Genomic DNA, 18,094 nt, shown 5'->3' on the forward strand with positions numbered 1-18,094 from the left:
CCTAAACATAAAACTCAACCAAGGAGTCTGTTATTTTCTAAGTCCAAAAAGGGCCATAATTCTTGCAAAAAGCAAGATGGAGTTATGTTTCTTGCTGTACAGAGTCAGCTTTTGATGGTGAACAAGTGTTGCAAATTTTAAAGAAATAGCTTTGATAGTTTAGGAGAAAAGCTGACCTAAACACAAAACTTAACCAAGAAATCTGATATTTTCTAATTCCAAAAGGGGCCATAATTCTTGCAAAAAGCAGGATGGTGTTATGTTTCTTGCTGAACAAAGTCAGCTTCTGATGGTGAACAAGTGTTCCAAGTTTTAAAGCAATAGATTTGATAGTTTAGGAAAAGTTGACCTAAACATAAAACTTAACCAAGAAATCTGATAATTTCTTAGTCCAAAAGGGGCCATAATTGTTGCAACAAGCAGGATGGAGTAAAGTTTCTTGCTGTACAAAGTCAGCTATTGATGGTGAACAAGTTTTGCAAATTTAAAGCAATAGCTTTGATAGTTTAGGAGAAAAGCTGACCTAAACATAAAACTGAACCAGGCAACGCCGACACAGACACCAATGCCAATCAAGTAACGACAATAACAGTTTATTAACTCATCATTTTTTTTCAAAAAATGAGATGAGCTAATAAAATGGCAGTCAAAATATTTTTCTTACGATACTTATATCCAGTGATACAGATTTAAACGCATAATTAGATATTGGTATCATCATACTTCATACCTTTAACAATTTTTCTATCTTTTTTGATAAATAACAAATATACTTTTTGTAGCAAATCTAGGAAAGACTTATATAAAATGACTCTCCTAACTCTACACTTTGGTTTTGTTCTTAATCTCTGAGTAAACTGAACATGGCAATCAGTAACACTGATGGATACTCCCCAAAATGACTGTAACATAATGGGCTTTTCAGTCACAGTGGTTGTGTTAAGGAGAAATGTGGTCGGTAAGAGTTGCGGTTCTTTAACAATGCACTCCCTCTCAATAATCTCTATGAATATGTAAAGTATCAAGTCAATACCTTACATAGTATTTGAGTTATGCCCTGGACAAGGTTTTTTAAACAAGAGGGCCATGATGGCCCTAAATCGCTCACCTGTTATCATTGCACTTGAGGACAAGAAGGTCCTCAGAAAAAATATATAAGTCCAAAGGACAGGAACAACAATGGGAAAAATTTAACCAAAAAGAAAAAAAAATCTTACAAGGTACAGATATGTCAAAATACACCTAAAAATTGGAGGTACATATGTACCATCCATGTTGTACCACAGAAAAGTGGTCTCGGTTTTTCCCTACGGCCAATAATAAAAAAGTTACTGAAAATAAGCTATGTATATTAACGTAAAAGGGAAGTAATTAAAAAGAAAATTATTGTAAGTGATCAAAAGAAGGATCTGCCAAATAAATCTGTTGACATAAATGAAATTTCAGATCAGTATCTTCATGAGTTACGGAGATATACCCATTTTAATTTGAAATAAAGGGAGGTAATTTCACATAAAATCAGTCCATAGTTATTTACCCTGATTGGCTCAGTCCAACTAATGACAATAATGAAATTTCAAAAAAGTCCTATAAGTACTTACTAATATAAATCCATTTTGACTACAATCAGGGGAGGTAATCAGATATAAAATAACTCTGGAACCTACGATTGGATCTGATTTGTCATGGAATCCAAGATTTATTGTTGTTGAAGATATTTTAGAAGTTTGTATCAAATAAAACCATAAATGAAGTCTCTATATGGCTGCAAAAGCCAAAATAGCCAATTTTGGACCTTTAAGGGGCCATAACTCTGGAACCCATGATGGAATCTGGCCAGTTCAAGAAAGGAATCAAGATCTTGTGGTGATACAAGTTGTGTGCAAGTTTGGTTAAAATCAAATCATAAATGAAGTTGCTATTGTGCAGACAAGGTCAAAATAGCTAATTTTGGCCCTTTCAGGGGCCATAACTCTGGAACCCATTATGGGATCTGGCCGGTTCAAAACAGGATCTGAGATCTTATGGCAGCACAAGTTTTGTGCAAGTTTGATTAAATTCAAATCATAAATGAAGCTGCTATTGTGCAGACAAGGTCGAAATAGCTAATTCTGCCCCTTTCAGGGGCCATAACTCTGGAACCCATTATCGAATCTAGCCATTTCAAAAAAGGAACCAAGATCTTATAGTGACACAAGTTGTGTGCAAGTTTGGTTAAAATCAAATCATAAATGAAGCTGCTATTGTGCAGACAAGGTCAAAACAGCTAATTCTGGCCCTTTCAGGAGCCATAACTCTGGAACCCATAATGGGATCTGGCCAGTTCAAGAAAGGAACCAAGATCTTATGGTGATACAAGTTGTGTGCAAGTTTGATTAAAATCAAATCATAAATGAAGCTGCTATTGTGCAGACAAGGTCAAAATAGCTAATTTTGGCCCTTTCAGGGGCCATAACTCTGGAACCCATAATGGAATCTGGCAAGTTCAAGAAAGGAACCAAGATCTTATAGTGACACAAGTTGTGTGCAAGTTTAGTAAAAATCAAATCATAAATAAAGTTGCTATTGTGCAGACAAGGTCAAAAAAGCTAATTTTGGCCCTTTCAGGGGCCATAACTCTGGAACCCATGATGGGATCTGGCCAGTTCAAAAATGAACCAAGATCTCATGGTGATACAAGTTGTGTGCAAGTTTGGTTAAAATAAAATCATAAATGAAACCACTATCGTGCAGACACGAAATTGTTGACGCACGCACGGACTGACGACGGACGACGGGTGATCACAAAAGCTCACCTTGTCACTATGTGACAGGTGAGCTAAAAAAGGGAAATAATTCAAAAATGGGACCACCTAGTTATGGTTCCTTGTCACTGCACTCCCTCTCTCGACCTCTATCAATGTGTGTAAAGTATCAATTCAATGTTTTACACAATACACAGTATTTGAGTTATGCCTCAGACAAGGTTTTCAAAAAAAGGGAGATAATTCAAAATTGGGACCACCTAGAGTTCAATAAATTTACTACATGTATCAATTAATACCTTATATTCAAAATAATTAAATGATCGCCTAACAGAATATTTAATTTTCACCGAAAGATATCAAAGTAACAACAAAAACCAAAATGTAGAGTTGGAATATTTCTTCAGTATATGATGTTATAACTTTACCATTAATACCAACAACAAAATTATAACATTCATATGACTAAGTATCCAATCAAATACTTTTATTCTTACCATCAGCATTTAGCCTGCCATGGACAACCATGCCAATTGATGATTCAAATTCAAATGTTGTTCCCGGCTGAATATTGAGCACAGCGTCCTTCAGGACAAATATATCTCTATCTACTGTGTATCTCTTTATCCTGTAATCTGTAGTAAAGGTACCGTCCATCACCCCTCCAATCTTAGAACCCCTCTGAAAAGTCCACCGATGTCTTGGTTCATCGCTCGTATCATACGTTCCATACAACCATTCATCTTTTAGAACTGGGTAATATTCAAGTTCCGCTAAATTAAAACGATTTTTCTGGTCAAAAAGTCTCTGATAAACAATTCCATGATCGCGTGTATTCCACCAGTTGTAATTGGCTAAAATAATGATGGAGGGATCTACTAAATGAGTCGCTATATCTCTTACTGAATCTGGATTGTAGATCCAGTTCCGCTGGACCTCGATGTTTCCTGACGACACAACTATCACGCTATCGGCTTTACTTCGTGGATTTAAATACATGAATGGGTCTGTAATATAATTATTTGTTAATTTGTTGAACTTAAACTCCAGTTTGTGATGCGGTCCAGGCTGACTTAATCTGAAGTTTACAACATATCGGCCACTATTATCATAGAATGCATTTCCAAAAATTTTATACTGAACATCAAATTCTTTATACCAGCGATTTTCAATGAAGTCATATCCATTGTTGATTCTCAGCACTCCAAGCGTGTGATTTCTAAACGTGTTATTTGTAAAAACTCCAACAGTATTCACAACTGGCGACATCAGGACTGCGTGACGCTTGTTTTTCTCAAATACATTGAAAGCCATACTGAAGTTTGTATTATGCGCAGTTGATATGTTACACGACAGATACTCAATCACTTCATGCTGATTATGTCCAAAGTATGTCAAATTAAACAAATACTCTCCTCCACGACAATAATTGCCTATTCTAAACGCTGTCCACTCATTCATTACAAAAAATGATCTTACAACTTCGATTTTTTGCACAAGTTCAATACGTGTCCTATTCAAGCGCAAATATTCAGTTATCACTCCATAACCATAATTATGTGCTATGGTTGACATGTTGAACAGTTGGTAGCCACCCGAATATGTTATATTTACTCCACAATGTGCATTATATTCTATTCTAGAATTATTTACTGCAATTTCTGCGGCCCCTTGGTAAATGCGTAGACCAGCACCATATCCATTGTTTGATATCACAGATGCATTGAGGGCAACTTTTGAGCGAACATCTTGAACGTTGACTCCATACCCAGTATTGTTAGCAACAGTTGTATTTATCAGTCTTAACTCAGTATCTGGACCTGCAAAACAGACCAGTATCACACAATATTACATGTCCATATTTCATTTCATTAAATTACAGAACCTTCAGTGTCAATATTTTCCTCCACTGATGCTAAATTCAGAAGTCTCACATCATTTGTGATGTTATTTTAATGTGCGTTCTAATTTATCAAATAAAGTGTAGGAGTGCTAGAGAAGTATATACTTTTCAAATAATAAAAACAAAACAACAAACTGCTTAGAAAATGAATGCTTAGTTCAAGAAAGATGTCGTTCCTGTATGATGCATGCCCCCTGAAAATACTTGACAGAATATAATAAATAAAGTCCACAACAGGACTTTAAGAAGACATGAAAATTTCCATAAAATAGTTAATACTCATGTCAATCAGATGTTCTAAGTCAAAAAAGGTCATAATTTATATTAAATTCAACCAAGAGTTAAAAATGTCATAACTTATATTAAATTCAACCAAGAGTTAACTAACTTGCCTAATTCAGTGTGTTAAATGACTGGAAGCCTTGTCTGAAGTTAACATAAGTTGTTACTCAGAAACAATATGATAGTTGCTCATAAAACTTTGTTTCTGAATTTTCAGTCGAAAGAAAAAAGAGCCATTATTTAAAACAAGAGCTGTCCGTAAGACAGCCAAGCTCGACTATTCGAAATATTGTCCCAGAAGCAGGAAAATATTACCCAAAAAGGTTAAATATCAAAAGATTTTTAAGTTCAAAAGGGGGAATAATTTGACCAAAATGCATATCAGTTATGGGACTTGCTGCTATCAACTAGTTTTATAACCCCGAAGGCACATGTGAAGTTTCAATTCAATATCTGCATTAGTTTTGGAGATAGAAACTTGCATGTAAAACTTTAACCAGAATTTTCAAAGTCCAAAAGGGTGCATAATTTGCCCAAAATACATGCCAGAGTTAAGGGATATGATCCAGTGAGGTAAGTAATTGATCTAGAAAAAGAAAAAATAAGTGTCAAATCTATATGCCCTTTAGTAATAGCTGTATGTACTTGCACGCAAAACTTTAACCAGAATTTGCTAAGTCCAAAAGGGGAAATAATTTGGCCAAAATGAAGGTCAGAGTTATGGGACTTGGTGCTATCAACTAGTTTTATAACCCCGAAGACACATGTGAAGTTTCAAATCAATATCTGCATTAGTTTTGGAGATAATAACTTGCATGTAAAACTTTAACCAAAATTTTCTAAGTCTAAAAGGGGGCATAATTTGCTCAAAAAACATGTCAGAGTTGTGGGACTTGACCCAGTGAGGTTGGTAATTGATCTAGAAAAAGAAAAAGTAAGTTTCAAATCTATATGCCTTTTAGAAATAACTGTATGTACTTGCATGCAAAACTTAAACCAGAATTTTCTAAGTCCAAAAGGGGGCATAATTTGGCCAAAATGAAGGTCAGAGTTATGGGACATGATGCTATCAACTAGATTTATAACCCCGAAGACACATGTGAAGTTTCAAATCAATATCTGCATTAGTTTTGGAGATACAAATGTAGTAACTTGCATGTAAAACTTTAACCAAAATTTTCTAAGTCCAAAAGGGGGCATAATTTGCTCAAAATACATGTCAGAGTTATGGGACTTGACCCAGAGAGGTTGGTAATTGACCTAGAAAAAGAAAAAATAAGTTTCAAAGCTATATGCCTTTAATTGATGGCTGTATGTACTTGCATGCAAAAACTTAACCAAGGTGTGTCCCCGACGCCGACGCCAGGGTGAGTAGAATAGCTAGACTATTCTTCGAATAGTCGAGCTAATAAACTCAATCAAGTGTTATCTAACTTACTTATTTCAGTAGGTTTGATGATTGAGAAGTCTGGTCTGAAGTTTAAGTCCAGTACCTATAGTTGTTACTGAGAAACAGCTTGATAGCTGCTCACAGAGTTTTATTTTAGTCAAAAAAGAGCCTTTACCCAAAGTAATCTAACTTGAACATTTCATTTGATTTGATGACTGGGGAGTCTTGTGTAATGTTTCAATGCAATACATGCAAATTATGAATGGTTATTAAGATATGATCACGTATGCAAAACTTTAAAGTATGAGCCGGAGGTGGACAGCTAGTGCTGACCTCCAGTCAAACTAAAAATGCTATAAAAAATATTTCATGGTTTTCATGACTAAAAGGGATAGGGTATATTTTAATCTCAGTATAAAATTACACTTATGTCATGGTTTTGAACTTGAAAACTAAAACGGGGAGAAAGTGTGGATGCTGCTGGCTAGCTCCATAGGCAGAGCATCACAACAGTATTCAGAGGCCCTGGGTTCGAGTCCCCATCTGGCTGCACACTTTTCTCAACGAAAAAGTTATTTGACAGACTGCGATATGAAACAGTTCTCACTTAATTTATACAGAGTTTTGTTTATTTAGTTTGTATATCTGAATGTTAGTTCGGTATAACTGATAATAGGATATCAAACCTTACCATTAAGTACTCATGCACCAAGATTCTTTATATGCAACTAAAACTTTTTTTACTTTATTAAGTAGAGGATATTACATGAGTGTCTTTTCATACTGAATTTAATCAACAAGTTTAATAAATTCAATGTGGAAAGTCACAAACTGTAATATTCTTTTCATCACGTTAGCTTTTCCTGTCGAAACTTCAAAAATTCTACTTTCTTTAACAGGTCACACATTAAACCGGAATCCACCTAAAAACCGGAATACACTTTCTATAACCGGAATACACCTGTATTTTTTTAATTAAAGGTATTTTTGAAGGTTTTACAAACAAGTCAATTTGACCAATGTCTCTTATACTATAAACAATGTCAAAGTCAAAGTTTTATTACACTAGCGTATTATCATTTTTATTTAATAGCTTTATTACACTCCCACGACGTCAAACCTGTGATAATTATTTTTAATAGTACTGCTAACATTAATTTTGTAACAACACTTGACACTAAAGTTAAACAAGAGCACCGCCTTGCGGGTGCTGACGCTCATCTGATTTTTTTTGTATAATAGAAATATTGTCCTACCCATGATTTTCTAAGTCTAAAAAGGGCCATCACTCTTGCAAAAAGCAGGATAGAGTTATGTTTCTTGATGTACAGTGTCCACTTATGATGGTGAAAAACTGTTGCAAGTTTTAAAGCAATAGCTTTGATAGTTTAAGAGAAAAGTTGACTTAAACATAATATTCAACCAAGAAAATGATTTTTCTAAGTCCAAAAGGGGCAATAATTATTGCAAAAAGCAGGATGGAGTTATGTTGCTTGCTGTACAGGGTCAGCTTATGATGGTGAACAAGAGTTGCAAGTTTTAAAGCAATAGCTTTGATAGTTTAAGAGAAAAAGTTGACCTAAACATAAAACTTAACCAAGAAATCTGATATTTTCTAAGTCCAAAAGGGGCCATAAATCTTGCAAAAAGCAGGATGGAGTTATGTTTCTTGCTGTACAGGGTCAGCTTATGATGGTGAACAAGTGTTGCAAGTTTTAAAGGAATAGCTTTGATAGTTTAGGATAAAAGCTGACCTAAACATAAAACTTAACCAAGAAAACTGATTTTCTAAGTCCGAAAGGGGCAATAATTTCTTGCAAAAAGCAAGATGGAGTTATGTTTCTTGATGTACACGGTCTGCTTATGATGGTGAACAAGTATTCCAAGTTTCAAAGCAATAGCTTTGATAGTTTAGGAGAAAAGCTGACCTAAACATAAAACTTAACCAGGCAACGCTGACGCAGACGCCGACGCCGACAACCGCTCAAGTGATGACAATAACTCATCATTTTTTTTCAAAAAATCAGATGAGCTAAAAAACAAAACAACTACAATACCATAATCAGTGGTAGCTTCTAGCAGAAAACGAATACAGCCTCTCAGATGTTTACATCTCTTGGTTGGGTCTACTCCATTTGGTGGTCGTGGTGGAACTGTGTATTGAAATTCCATAAATATCACATTTGTTTTAGTAGTGATGGACTGAGGGAACGTTCCATTGTCTATGGGGTATTCTTGGATTATTTTTCCCTTTGAGCCTCCGTCTCGAATGATCATTTTGCCTGTAGCCTCAGGATCCCTCTCATTTATAATGGTGTGTAGTGTGATCATTTTACCTGGTACTGTGGTATACAGCTGAAATTTTTTTTTATAATACTGAGAGTTTTACCTAACTTCTACATACATGTAAACAGATTTGCTATTACTTTGAAAGATTAAGAGGTAATCAGTTGCAATAAATTTTAACTTTTTTGTAATCACATCATGATAAAAATTCTGTTCAGCTTGTTAGCATAGCGAACTGTATGTGTATTCCCCACTTTCTGCCACTGTATGGTCATATGTAACTTGTTGACAATGCAGGGGGGTGGGGTGCTGATAGTTCCCTATTTTACAATATTTATCTCCCTTGAAATGACTGGCAGCTATTTTGGGGAAAGATTTAAGGAAAGATGTCTCAGTTTTTTGTTTGCATGTATAAAGGTACACTGAAAACTTTGCATTTCGAGAAACAAACATGTGCATTATACATGTAGATACATTAGATAAACGCAGGAGTCTTTGATCTAAGTGAAGAACACAAGAAGTTTATCGTGTACCTTTTCGCAAGAACTTCCAGCTGGTTTGTCACCCACAGTGTTCACCAAATCTTCATGCAAGACAACTGGAAACTCGGATAAATAGATAGATGACGGGGTTCTGCAAAATGACTTAGAGGACGGATAGTCACGATTGAACTCATTTATTGTGTAGTTTGTGAGGTACATCTTCACTCCATCTCCCCAATTATCAACAACATCTGTCATATTAATCAGGGTACGTCCAACATGTGACTTGATAAATACTCCATAACCTGAAATATATTTACAATTTAAATATGGATATGAACAGGTTGGCCAACCAACGTGACTTTTGGAGAGGGTACATAAGCAGAAAATGTCCCAATTTAGGCAACATTTTGCCTATATTTTCCTTCTTACTTGACAGATTTTCATAAAATAAAGAGCTCTAAAGACAGAACAAGAGCACTGCCTTGCGGGTGCTGACGCTCATCTGATTTTTTTGTATAATAGAAATATTGTCCTACCCATGATTTTCTAAGTCTAAAAAGGGCCATCACTCTTGCAAAAAGCAGGATAGAGTTATGTTTCTTGATGTACAGTGTCCACTTATGATGGTAAAAAACTGTTGCAAGTTTTAAAGCAATAGCTTTGATAGTTTATGAGAAAAGTTGCCTTAAACATAATACTCAACCAAGAAAATTGTTTTCTAAGTCCAAAAGGGGCAATAATTATTGCAAAAAGCAGGATGGAGTTATGTTGCTTGCTGTACAGGGTCAGCTTATAATGGTGAACAAGTGTTGCAAGTTTCAAAGCAATAGCTTTGATAGTTTAAGAGAAAAAGTTGACCTAAACATAAAACTTAACCAAGAAATCTGATATTTTCTAAGTCCAAAAGGGGCCATAAATCTTCCAAAAAGCAGGATGGAGTTATGTTTCTTGCTGTACAAGGTCAGCTTATGATGGTGAACAAGTGTTGCAAGTTTTAAAGCAATAGCTTTGATAGTTTAGGATAAAAGCTGACCTAAACATAAAACTTAACCAAGAAAACTGATTTTCTAAGTCCAAAAGGGGCAATAATTCTTGCAAAAAGCAAGATGGAGTTATGTTTCTTGATGTACAGGATCTGCTTATGATGGTGAACAAGTATTCCAAAATTCATAGCAATAGCTTTGATAGTTTAGGAGAAAAGTTGACCTAAACATAAAACTTAACCAAGAAATCTGATATTTTCTAAGTACAAAAGGGGCCATAAATCTTGCAAAAAGCAAGATGTAGTTATGTTTCTTGCTATACAGGGTCAGCTTATGATGGTGAACAAGTATTCCAAGTTTCAAAGCAATAGCTTTGATAGTTTAGGAGAAAAGCTGACCTAAACATAAAACTTAACGGGGCAACGCCGATGCAGACACCGACGCCGACAACCACTCAAGTGATGACAATAACTCATCATTTTTTTCAAAAAATCAGATGAGCTAAAAATGAGTGTTTTCCTCCACACAAAATGTCTGCAATCAGTTTTCAACACTTTGCACAACAGCATGTGTATGGTATCCAAAAGTCATGTGGGTTTGCCACCCTGATGATTATGGATGTGATAAAAGAGACATTTTAAATGGTAAAAAATTCCATAAACTAAAATACAATAACCATTCTAATATGGCTATGACTCAGGATAAATTCAAAAATAGACATATGACTGGAATAAAAACCCCATCACCGTTACTTAATTGAAAGGCAACACTGATAAATTAAATAATGCACACATATCTAAGGAGTGAATGCCCGACAAATGACTTGTGAAAAGAAAAATTGAAGTTAAGTTCACTGCTAATAGGTCCAAAAAATTCTACATTAAAATTATTTCTATTCTGTGAAATCATTTACTTTCATTTAAGGCCAATTTAATTAGTTCCCCTAAAAAATTAGTGATTTCACAATCTATATATTTACCTCTATTGTGAGCTATAGTACTATTAGCAATGTGTATTTCTCCTCTGATGTCAGTAAGGTTTAGACCATCATAGGCACCATGTGTTATTGTAACATTGTTCATTATTGGTACAAATGGACTAGCACTGATAGTTCCAATTCCATGGCGAAAACCGTCCACTTTGTAAATATCAAGACCTGCGTAGGATATGTCTAGATATTCCAGGAAAGATAGGGATGAGTTAAAATAGAGATTTTTATCCTTGTAGATATAGTCAACTGTAGCATTGTAGAATTCTATCCCTCTCCAATGATCTTTAGCCAAGTCTGGACGCAGGCCAACACATTGAAATCCAACTACCTGCTGACCATCTGTAACACAGAAAAATAAAATATACAAATGAGTTCTTCATTTGTACATACTGATATTTTTTTTTATTAAACAGAAACCGCATATCTTTTTTTTTCTCTCCACTTTTCCGTCAGAAATTGAAAGATTCCTGACTGAACTGATCCAAAAATCTTTTGTATGAAAATTAATGGTATATTTTTAGATTATTTTATTTCCAATCTGACTGTCTGTCAAGTTAAACTTGCATAAATTTGCCAGTACAAATTCTAATTCCAAACCAATGTCTACAGAACTTTCTATTAGTACTAAGTACACCCTCAATATCAAATTAAAAAAAAAAGTCATATTATGCATTTTCCAGGTGTAAGAATCTCCACTTTGATAGCCCCTCACCCTGTTTGAAAATTGGCAGAAAAAAAGTTTCTGAGAACTAGTGAACAATATCAGATTATCTCTAGTTTAACCTTTAGCCTGCTGGCGGCAAGTGATTCTGCCTTTGCAGTCTGATCATGGTCTGCACTGTTCGCTTTTCAGTCAATAAATTTTCAGTGAACACCCCTTTGAATAGTAAGTGGTACTGCCTGAATTGAATGATGGACCAGTCCATTTTCAAAATTTAGCAGGGTAAAGGTTAATGAACTAGAACCACTAAAACTTCTTAATTAAGCAGGACCATTTTAATCATTCTTAGAAGAAAAGTAATCTTTCACTTGTTTCTTTTAATATGCCTAACTGTGCAAGTACCCTTTAAAGACAAGAAAAGGAAAATAATCCAAACCTATCTGCTTTTTAAATACATTTTCAAGACTGGAGCAAGAGATACTGTAAATTTAAATTTATTTTCTGCAACCATGCTAAATTATATATTAAGCATTCAATGACTATAATGATGAAAGCAACCTATCTGCTAGACCTTTCAGCTACAGTTTCAATTTGGTTGGTATACATTGTGATGCATAGCTCTGGCTCTTTGCTGTGCTCAGTGCTATCAGGGAATCTCCCCATGCCTTTTAATTCTTATTTCATAATGATTTTTAAACAAGGTACCGGTAATCATATTTGACACATTCCTGATGGTATGTGGGGTATGAGAAAGGATATTTGAGATTTCCCTTTTACAATTTGATTATCAAGAAATGGAATTACTGTTATCATTTTTCAAATCTTTGGTATGACGCAGCCTGGGGGAGCTTACCAACTATCTACCAAACCCTAAGCATTGCCCAACCAGGCTACCAAGGTGATAAAGACTTTTTCTCACCGCAAATGTTAGGTCCAGCTTTGATTTTGCCAGGACACTCAAAAAGACTGTTCTCTGTTCCACGACATCCTGGTTTCTCAAACACCATGTAATCTGTCTCATTCCTCGCAAATGAGTGATATGTGAAATTGCCATACACAAATCCAAGATGTCGGCAAGTGACATTTAAATCTATTGCTGTAAAACTGAAATATAAAATGTTCCCACAGTTTAAAGAAGCACTTAAAACAAAGACCAATTAAATACATGTACTGTTGTTTGTCAAAGCATTTTAAAAGAAAATTATTTTCTGAAAGAAGAACAAACTCTATCAATTACATAAATCCAACCTGAAATATATCTAGAAAATTTATTTTCTGCAAGTTTGATATATATATATATATATATATATATTTTGTTGGGTTTAACGTTGCACTGACACAATTATAGGTCATATGGCGACTTTCCAGCTTTGATGGTGGAGGAAGACCCCAGAAGTTTGGTATAAATTTTGTATTTTACATCAGTTTAATTCAACTGTATCAATTGTTTTGTTAACCAGAATAAACTAAAATTAACTGCAGCGATTGGCCCCTCACTTTCTTAATAGTACTTTCATCATTTTGTAGGATTTTGAAGCTGTCAAATTTACCTCCCATTAAGATTTGAATGCATTTGGTAATTAATCTAAATTAGCCTGCTGGCGGCAAGTGAATTTGCCTTTGCGACCAGTGCAGACCAAGATCAGCCTGCACATCCATGCACACTGATCATGGTCTGCAACTGTTCGCTATTCAGTCAATAAATTTTCAGTGAATACTTCTTTGAAGAAGATGTGGTACAGCTCAAATTGAATGACTGACCAGTCCATTTTAGTAATTTAGCAGGGTAAAGGTTAAGGTGTCTAATTCTTGTAAATGCACCACTCTCTTTTGCAAATTTACCTCTTTCATCTTCCAATCCCTTTGAAGGTGCAACAAAAATTGAATGTGTTACAATAATTTAGATAAGAAACAGTATTACACCTCAACATTTATTTACTTTTAATAAAAACTTACTTGTTGTAATTTGTGCAAACGCCTCTCCACTTGCCATTATACAAAAGGTCCAGTCTTCCATCTCTTGTAGTGTTTCCATCAACCAACCTTGCATCTTTCGGCCATACACCATTTGGACCAACAGAGTGGGTTGTGTTGGGATTCTTTGTCATCAATATCCTCTGATTAGGTAAATAGCTTCCCTGAAGAAAAAAAAAACATATTTATTATTTCAATGAAAGCTGTATATAGATTTATATGCATCAGAAATATTGGAGACTGTTCCATAAACTTACATAATATTATAATTATGTAAAGTATGAAACACACTTTGCATATAGAAGGTTTCTACTAAAAGACAAGGAACTTACTATGACAATGTCATTTATAATTATATTACCCAATGGATACTAACAAAGTTGCTCAGCTCAGGTGTCGGCAGAGTCAGATTTTCAATTGGTGATTTTTAGTATAAGTTCCACTTATTAAGACCTACTAAATTCCCATTTAATTAAAGATATATTAGACCCTGCCATGGGCTTCAAGTTTCTGAAGTATCAATATTATGTAACTTAATTATAATCTCAAATGCAATAAAAAATATTGGATACCGTTCCATACACTTACCCTAGCTATTAATGTTCCATTGACGATTATGCCATATCCTGGACCAAAATACATCTTAGTTCCCGGCATAATAACTAGACATCCGGATGGTGCTATTTCAATATTTCCTTGAATATGGTATGGTCCATACTTTTCCATTAGAACCTTTCTGTCTTTTATCACTATTCCACCACCACCAAACTCAGATTGTACCATCACATAAGGGTCTTTGCATTTTGATGGTACATACCACAGATTATACAGCTTTCCATTAGCTTCTATTGGATGTATACCTGGCACCGGAGGTGTGATGAATCCTTGCGAAAACACGATTGAGACCCAACATAGCAGAAAAAACACTGAAACCGACACATTCTGTAATGTTCCACCAAAAGCCATTGTTTTTTTTACCTAATTAGTCACTTCCGTATATCCCATTTTCATTCCGACAAAAACACCTGTGATTTACCTGTGAAAATAAACTGATCGGTTACGTGAAGTGGTTTACAGTAAACTCAGAGAAAATCTAATAGGAATTACATGTAGTATTCGTTAATAAAATATTAAATGGTTACAAAACAAACTTCAAACCTTTAGTTAGTACCTTATCTCCTACATTCAAAATGGTCGACGTTTTTCTGTCACCTGGATTGGGCCCGGCTACATTAACTAATTGGTGAAAATAAGCCAGGTACCAAGAAACGGTTGACCTACCTGGGAATACCTTTCTGCTGTGTCAATGGTTTGCCTGTTACTAAAAATAGAAATACACTTGCAATTAGGTCCCGAGCGCGCGCGTATATGGTGGGGCTTTCGCAGAGTTACCTGTCGGATAGTACTCAGGTTCTGGTGAAAGATAGACATCTACATCGTACGAAATTGGCTACAGTAGTGGCAAGAAAAAGTGAAAAAGCAATATAGATATAATAGAATAGGTAGAAACAAGCAAGTACAAAGTAAGAGTCGATTCCTCATCGACAGACCAACCTGGATAGCATAGCGCCTTGAATGGGAATTCACCCAACCGGTACAGCCCTGACCAATCCTTATAGCTTGTTTTGTTTTTGTTTTATTCATTTTTAGCTCCGACCCTCATACAAGATATAGCACAAAATCGGCCTCTTTATCTAGTCAGTGTTGCGGGAACTTTTGAAATCACATATTTTATCAAAATTTTGTATTGAAACCGTCGAAATGTTTGAACTTAGAAAATGAGTGTTCAAATCATAGGTTTCACTTTTACAGCACTTAAGGTAGTTCTGCACGTTCGGATCGAAAAATTGTCTACATTGCAGAATTTGATTAAACTCTGATTTTTCAAATCGATAGGTTCGTGTGCTTGATTTTTTGCTAGACTGATTTGAAAAATTTGGACCTCACGCAAGTTTTCATAATGGGAGTGTATGGTAAAATCATAACTTTCATAACATTTTCGCGAAAAGAAAATTTTCTACAATGTAGATTTTAATGAAACTTCTCACAGTTGTAAATAAACATTTGTCCTAAAATGTGGTGAAATAAAATGTATAGGTCCGTGTGCTTATTTTCAAGATATTTGACCATGATTAAAGTGAACCGCACATTTCACGTTAATCATTAAGACATTATTTTGAATTATTTCACCTGTCAGATGTTTTAATTAAGAAATAATCTATAGCAAAAGAGTGCTTTAACACTATTTATGCACGATGGGCGGTTATACGTCGAGCGTAATAATTTCACAAGGGCGCAGCCCGAGTGAAATTATTTGTACGACGTATTTTTGCCCGAGTGTATAAAAAGTGTTTAAACACGGGTTTGCTATAAATTATTTCGATTCTAATATGCCCTTAATCTAAAATAGTAGATAAAATATGGTAGCGCTCTTTCTTGGTCGCAACAAAAACATTGACGTCACCGCACGTTAACGTGACGTCATTCTAGCGTAAGAGTGTTTTAACAGAGAAAAGCATATTAGAATATCATATCTTAACTTTAAAAAGATAGCAACATTGCCATTGTAATAAATTTACTCACAGACTGCCATTAATTCATAAAATGACTTTGATTTCCGTACGTTGAATTCAGGCTTTATTATACGTTTTCCGGATAAATGACGTTACGCCATCACTTTTAAGCCGGAAATTTTGAAAACACTTTTTTCCGAGTTTTTCATTGAAGCCATTATCATTGTATTGGAAATGTTCTAACTAAAAAAAAAAAAAAATAAGTGGTAATATCAAAAGTTTTTATCCAGAATGAAAAAGTAATTGCAATTTTTCAATTTTATCCACAAACTGAATTGCATTTGCAAACGTCATGTATGACGTCAAGTCTGCACGCTGTTGCTCTTTCCAACGACTCCCCCCCCCCCCCCCCCCCCCCCCCAATTTTCTGACCAGGTAGAATAAATAGAATATTAGATTACTGCCTGAAAATTTTAAATTTATTAGGCTCGTCTACGAAAATGTATAAGGCTTGGCACAACCTTGCCTAATATATTTTCTTCAACACGCCTAATAGATTAAAATTTATCAGACAGTAGGCCTAACCTAATATTCCAAGATAGCTGAAATTAGATGGTAATCTTGGTAAACTCCTGCTTGAAGTGTACTAAGTCAGGAGCCTCGGCTATTGTTGCCGTAAAGAATTCCAAGTAAGTACAGTCCATGGGAAGAAACTGTACTTATAAGTTATGGTTTTGGTTGGTAGTTGCCGTAGTTCCATTGCGTGTTGACACCTTGTGCGTGTAGATGCAGGCTTGATATAGGTAGAGGCGTCTATATCAACTTGATTGTTGAGAATCCGGTACATCATGGTGAGTTGGATCTTGGTGCGCCTGGACTCTAACGCCTCCCAGCTCAGGTCGTTGAGCATATCTGTCACGCTGCCGGTTGCATGCGTCGCACTCCAACTTGGATATTTAAGGTTGTGTGTGGGGGTTCCAGACCGATGCGCAGTATTCCAAATTGGAACGAACCACTGCGAAGTAAGCGCTGGATTTAGTATCCTTGCTTCGAATGCGCAGATTGCATTGGAGGAAACCGAGCATACGGTCAATGTGTTGTTTCCAAGATAGGTTGGAACTCATGTCAACCCCAAGGTATTTGGATGACAAAGGTTCTTGTAATGCGCACCCCTTCCTCGATTTTTTCCTTGACCTGGAGATCCGCATGGTGTTGCATTTGTCTGGATGTAAGTTTATGCCCTACTTCTTCTCCCAAGCGGCTATAGGGTAGTGTGTGTCTATAGTGTCGCGATATACAATACAATCAAAATTGTGATTTTCTGCAAACCATTTTCTTATTTGTCCTAGAGATCTACGTAAACGTGAAGACACTGAGCTATGGAGCTTAACCACAGGAAAAAAACAAACAATTATTTTCCCTTACACACATTTACACACTGCACAATATCACATTTAAACCGCATCGACAGCCTAGTGGTAGAGCGTCCACTTCGAGCGCGGGAGGTTGTGGGTTCGACCCCGGCCGCGTACCAGACGTGAAGAATGGTACCAGTAGCTCCCTTGCTTGGCGATCAGCATTCAAAGAGAAACTGGCCACTTCTCTCATACCGTCGTGGCGATGGATTCCATCAGGAGTGAGGCGTCGAGAGCGATTAATATAAGTTGTAGAACTTGCTTCACAATCGACCGAAAATAAATTAGTATAAACTTAACCACACTTAAAACCACTGCCTCAGTTAAGTATCTAGGGATGACCATCTTTAAGGATTTAAACTAGACCCAGAACATAAACAACATCACAGCTAAAGCAAACAACTCACCTAGAGGTCAAAGAAGAAGCTCACACAACATAATTTTGTTAGACCATGAGTTGAGTACTG

The 18,094-nt window shown here is 35.6% G+C and overlaps 1 protein-coding gene across 2 annotated transcripts in view; it reads right to left on the bottom strand.

Annotated features, from left to right (window-relative positions):
• Positions 1 to 14,925, bottom strand: part of LOC123528138 (protein bark beetle-like) — a 45,572-nt gene extending 30,647 nt beyond the window's left edge. The window contains exons 1-8 of one of the 2 annotated variants that reach the window (XM_045307885.2): positions 14,871 to 14,925; positions 14,288 to 14,735; positions 13,682 to 13,863; positions 12,645 to 12,829; positions 11,053 to 11,403; positions 9,139 to 9,392; positions 8,377 to 8,674; positions 3,242 to 4,564 (exon numbers count right to left, since the gene is read on the bottom strand). In XM_045307885.2, coding sequence (XP_045163820.2) covers positions 3,242 to 4,564; positions 8,377 to 8,674; positions 9,139 to 9,392; positions 11,053 to 11,403; positions 12,645 to 12,829; positions 13,682 to 13,863; positions 14,288 to 14,665 — 2,971 coding nt within the window. In that variant the 5' untranslated portion in view covers positions 14,666 to 14,735; positions 14,871 to 14,925. Of the gene's footprint in view, positions 1 to 3,241; positions 4,565 to 8,376; positions 8,675 to 9,138; positions 9,393 to 11,052; positions 11,404 to 12,644; positions 12,830 to 13,681; positions 13,864 to 14,287; positions 14,736 to 14,857 lie in introns of both variants that reach the window. The other variant, XM_053519269.1, reaches the window with a different exon arrangement.
• Positions 14,926 to 18,094: the final 3,169 nt, after the last annotated feature.

Source organism: Mercenaria mercenaria, chromosome 1 (genome assembly GCF_021730395.1).
Source record: "Mercenaria mercenaria strain notata chromosome 1, MADL_Memer_1, whole genome shotgun sequence".
Taxonomy (NCBI): Eukaryota; Metazoa; Mollusca; class Bivalvia; order Venerida; family Veneridae; genus Mercenaria; species Mercenaria mercenaria.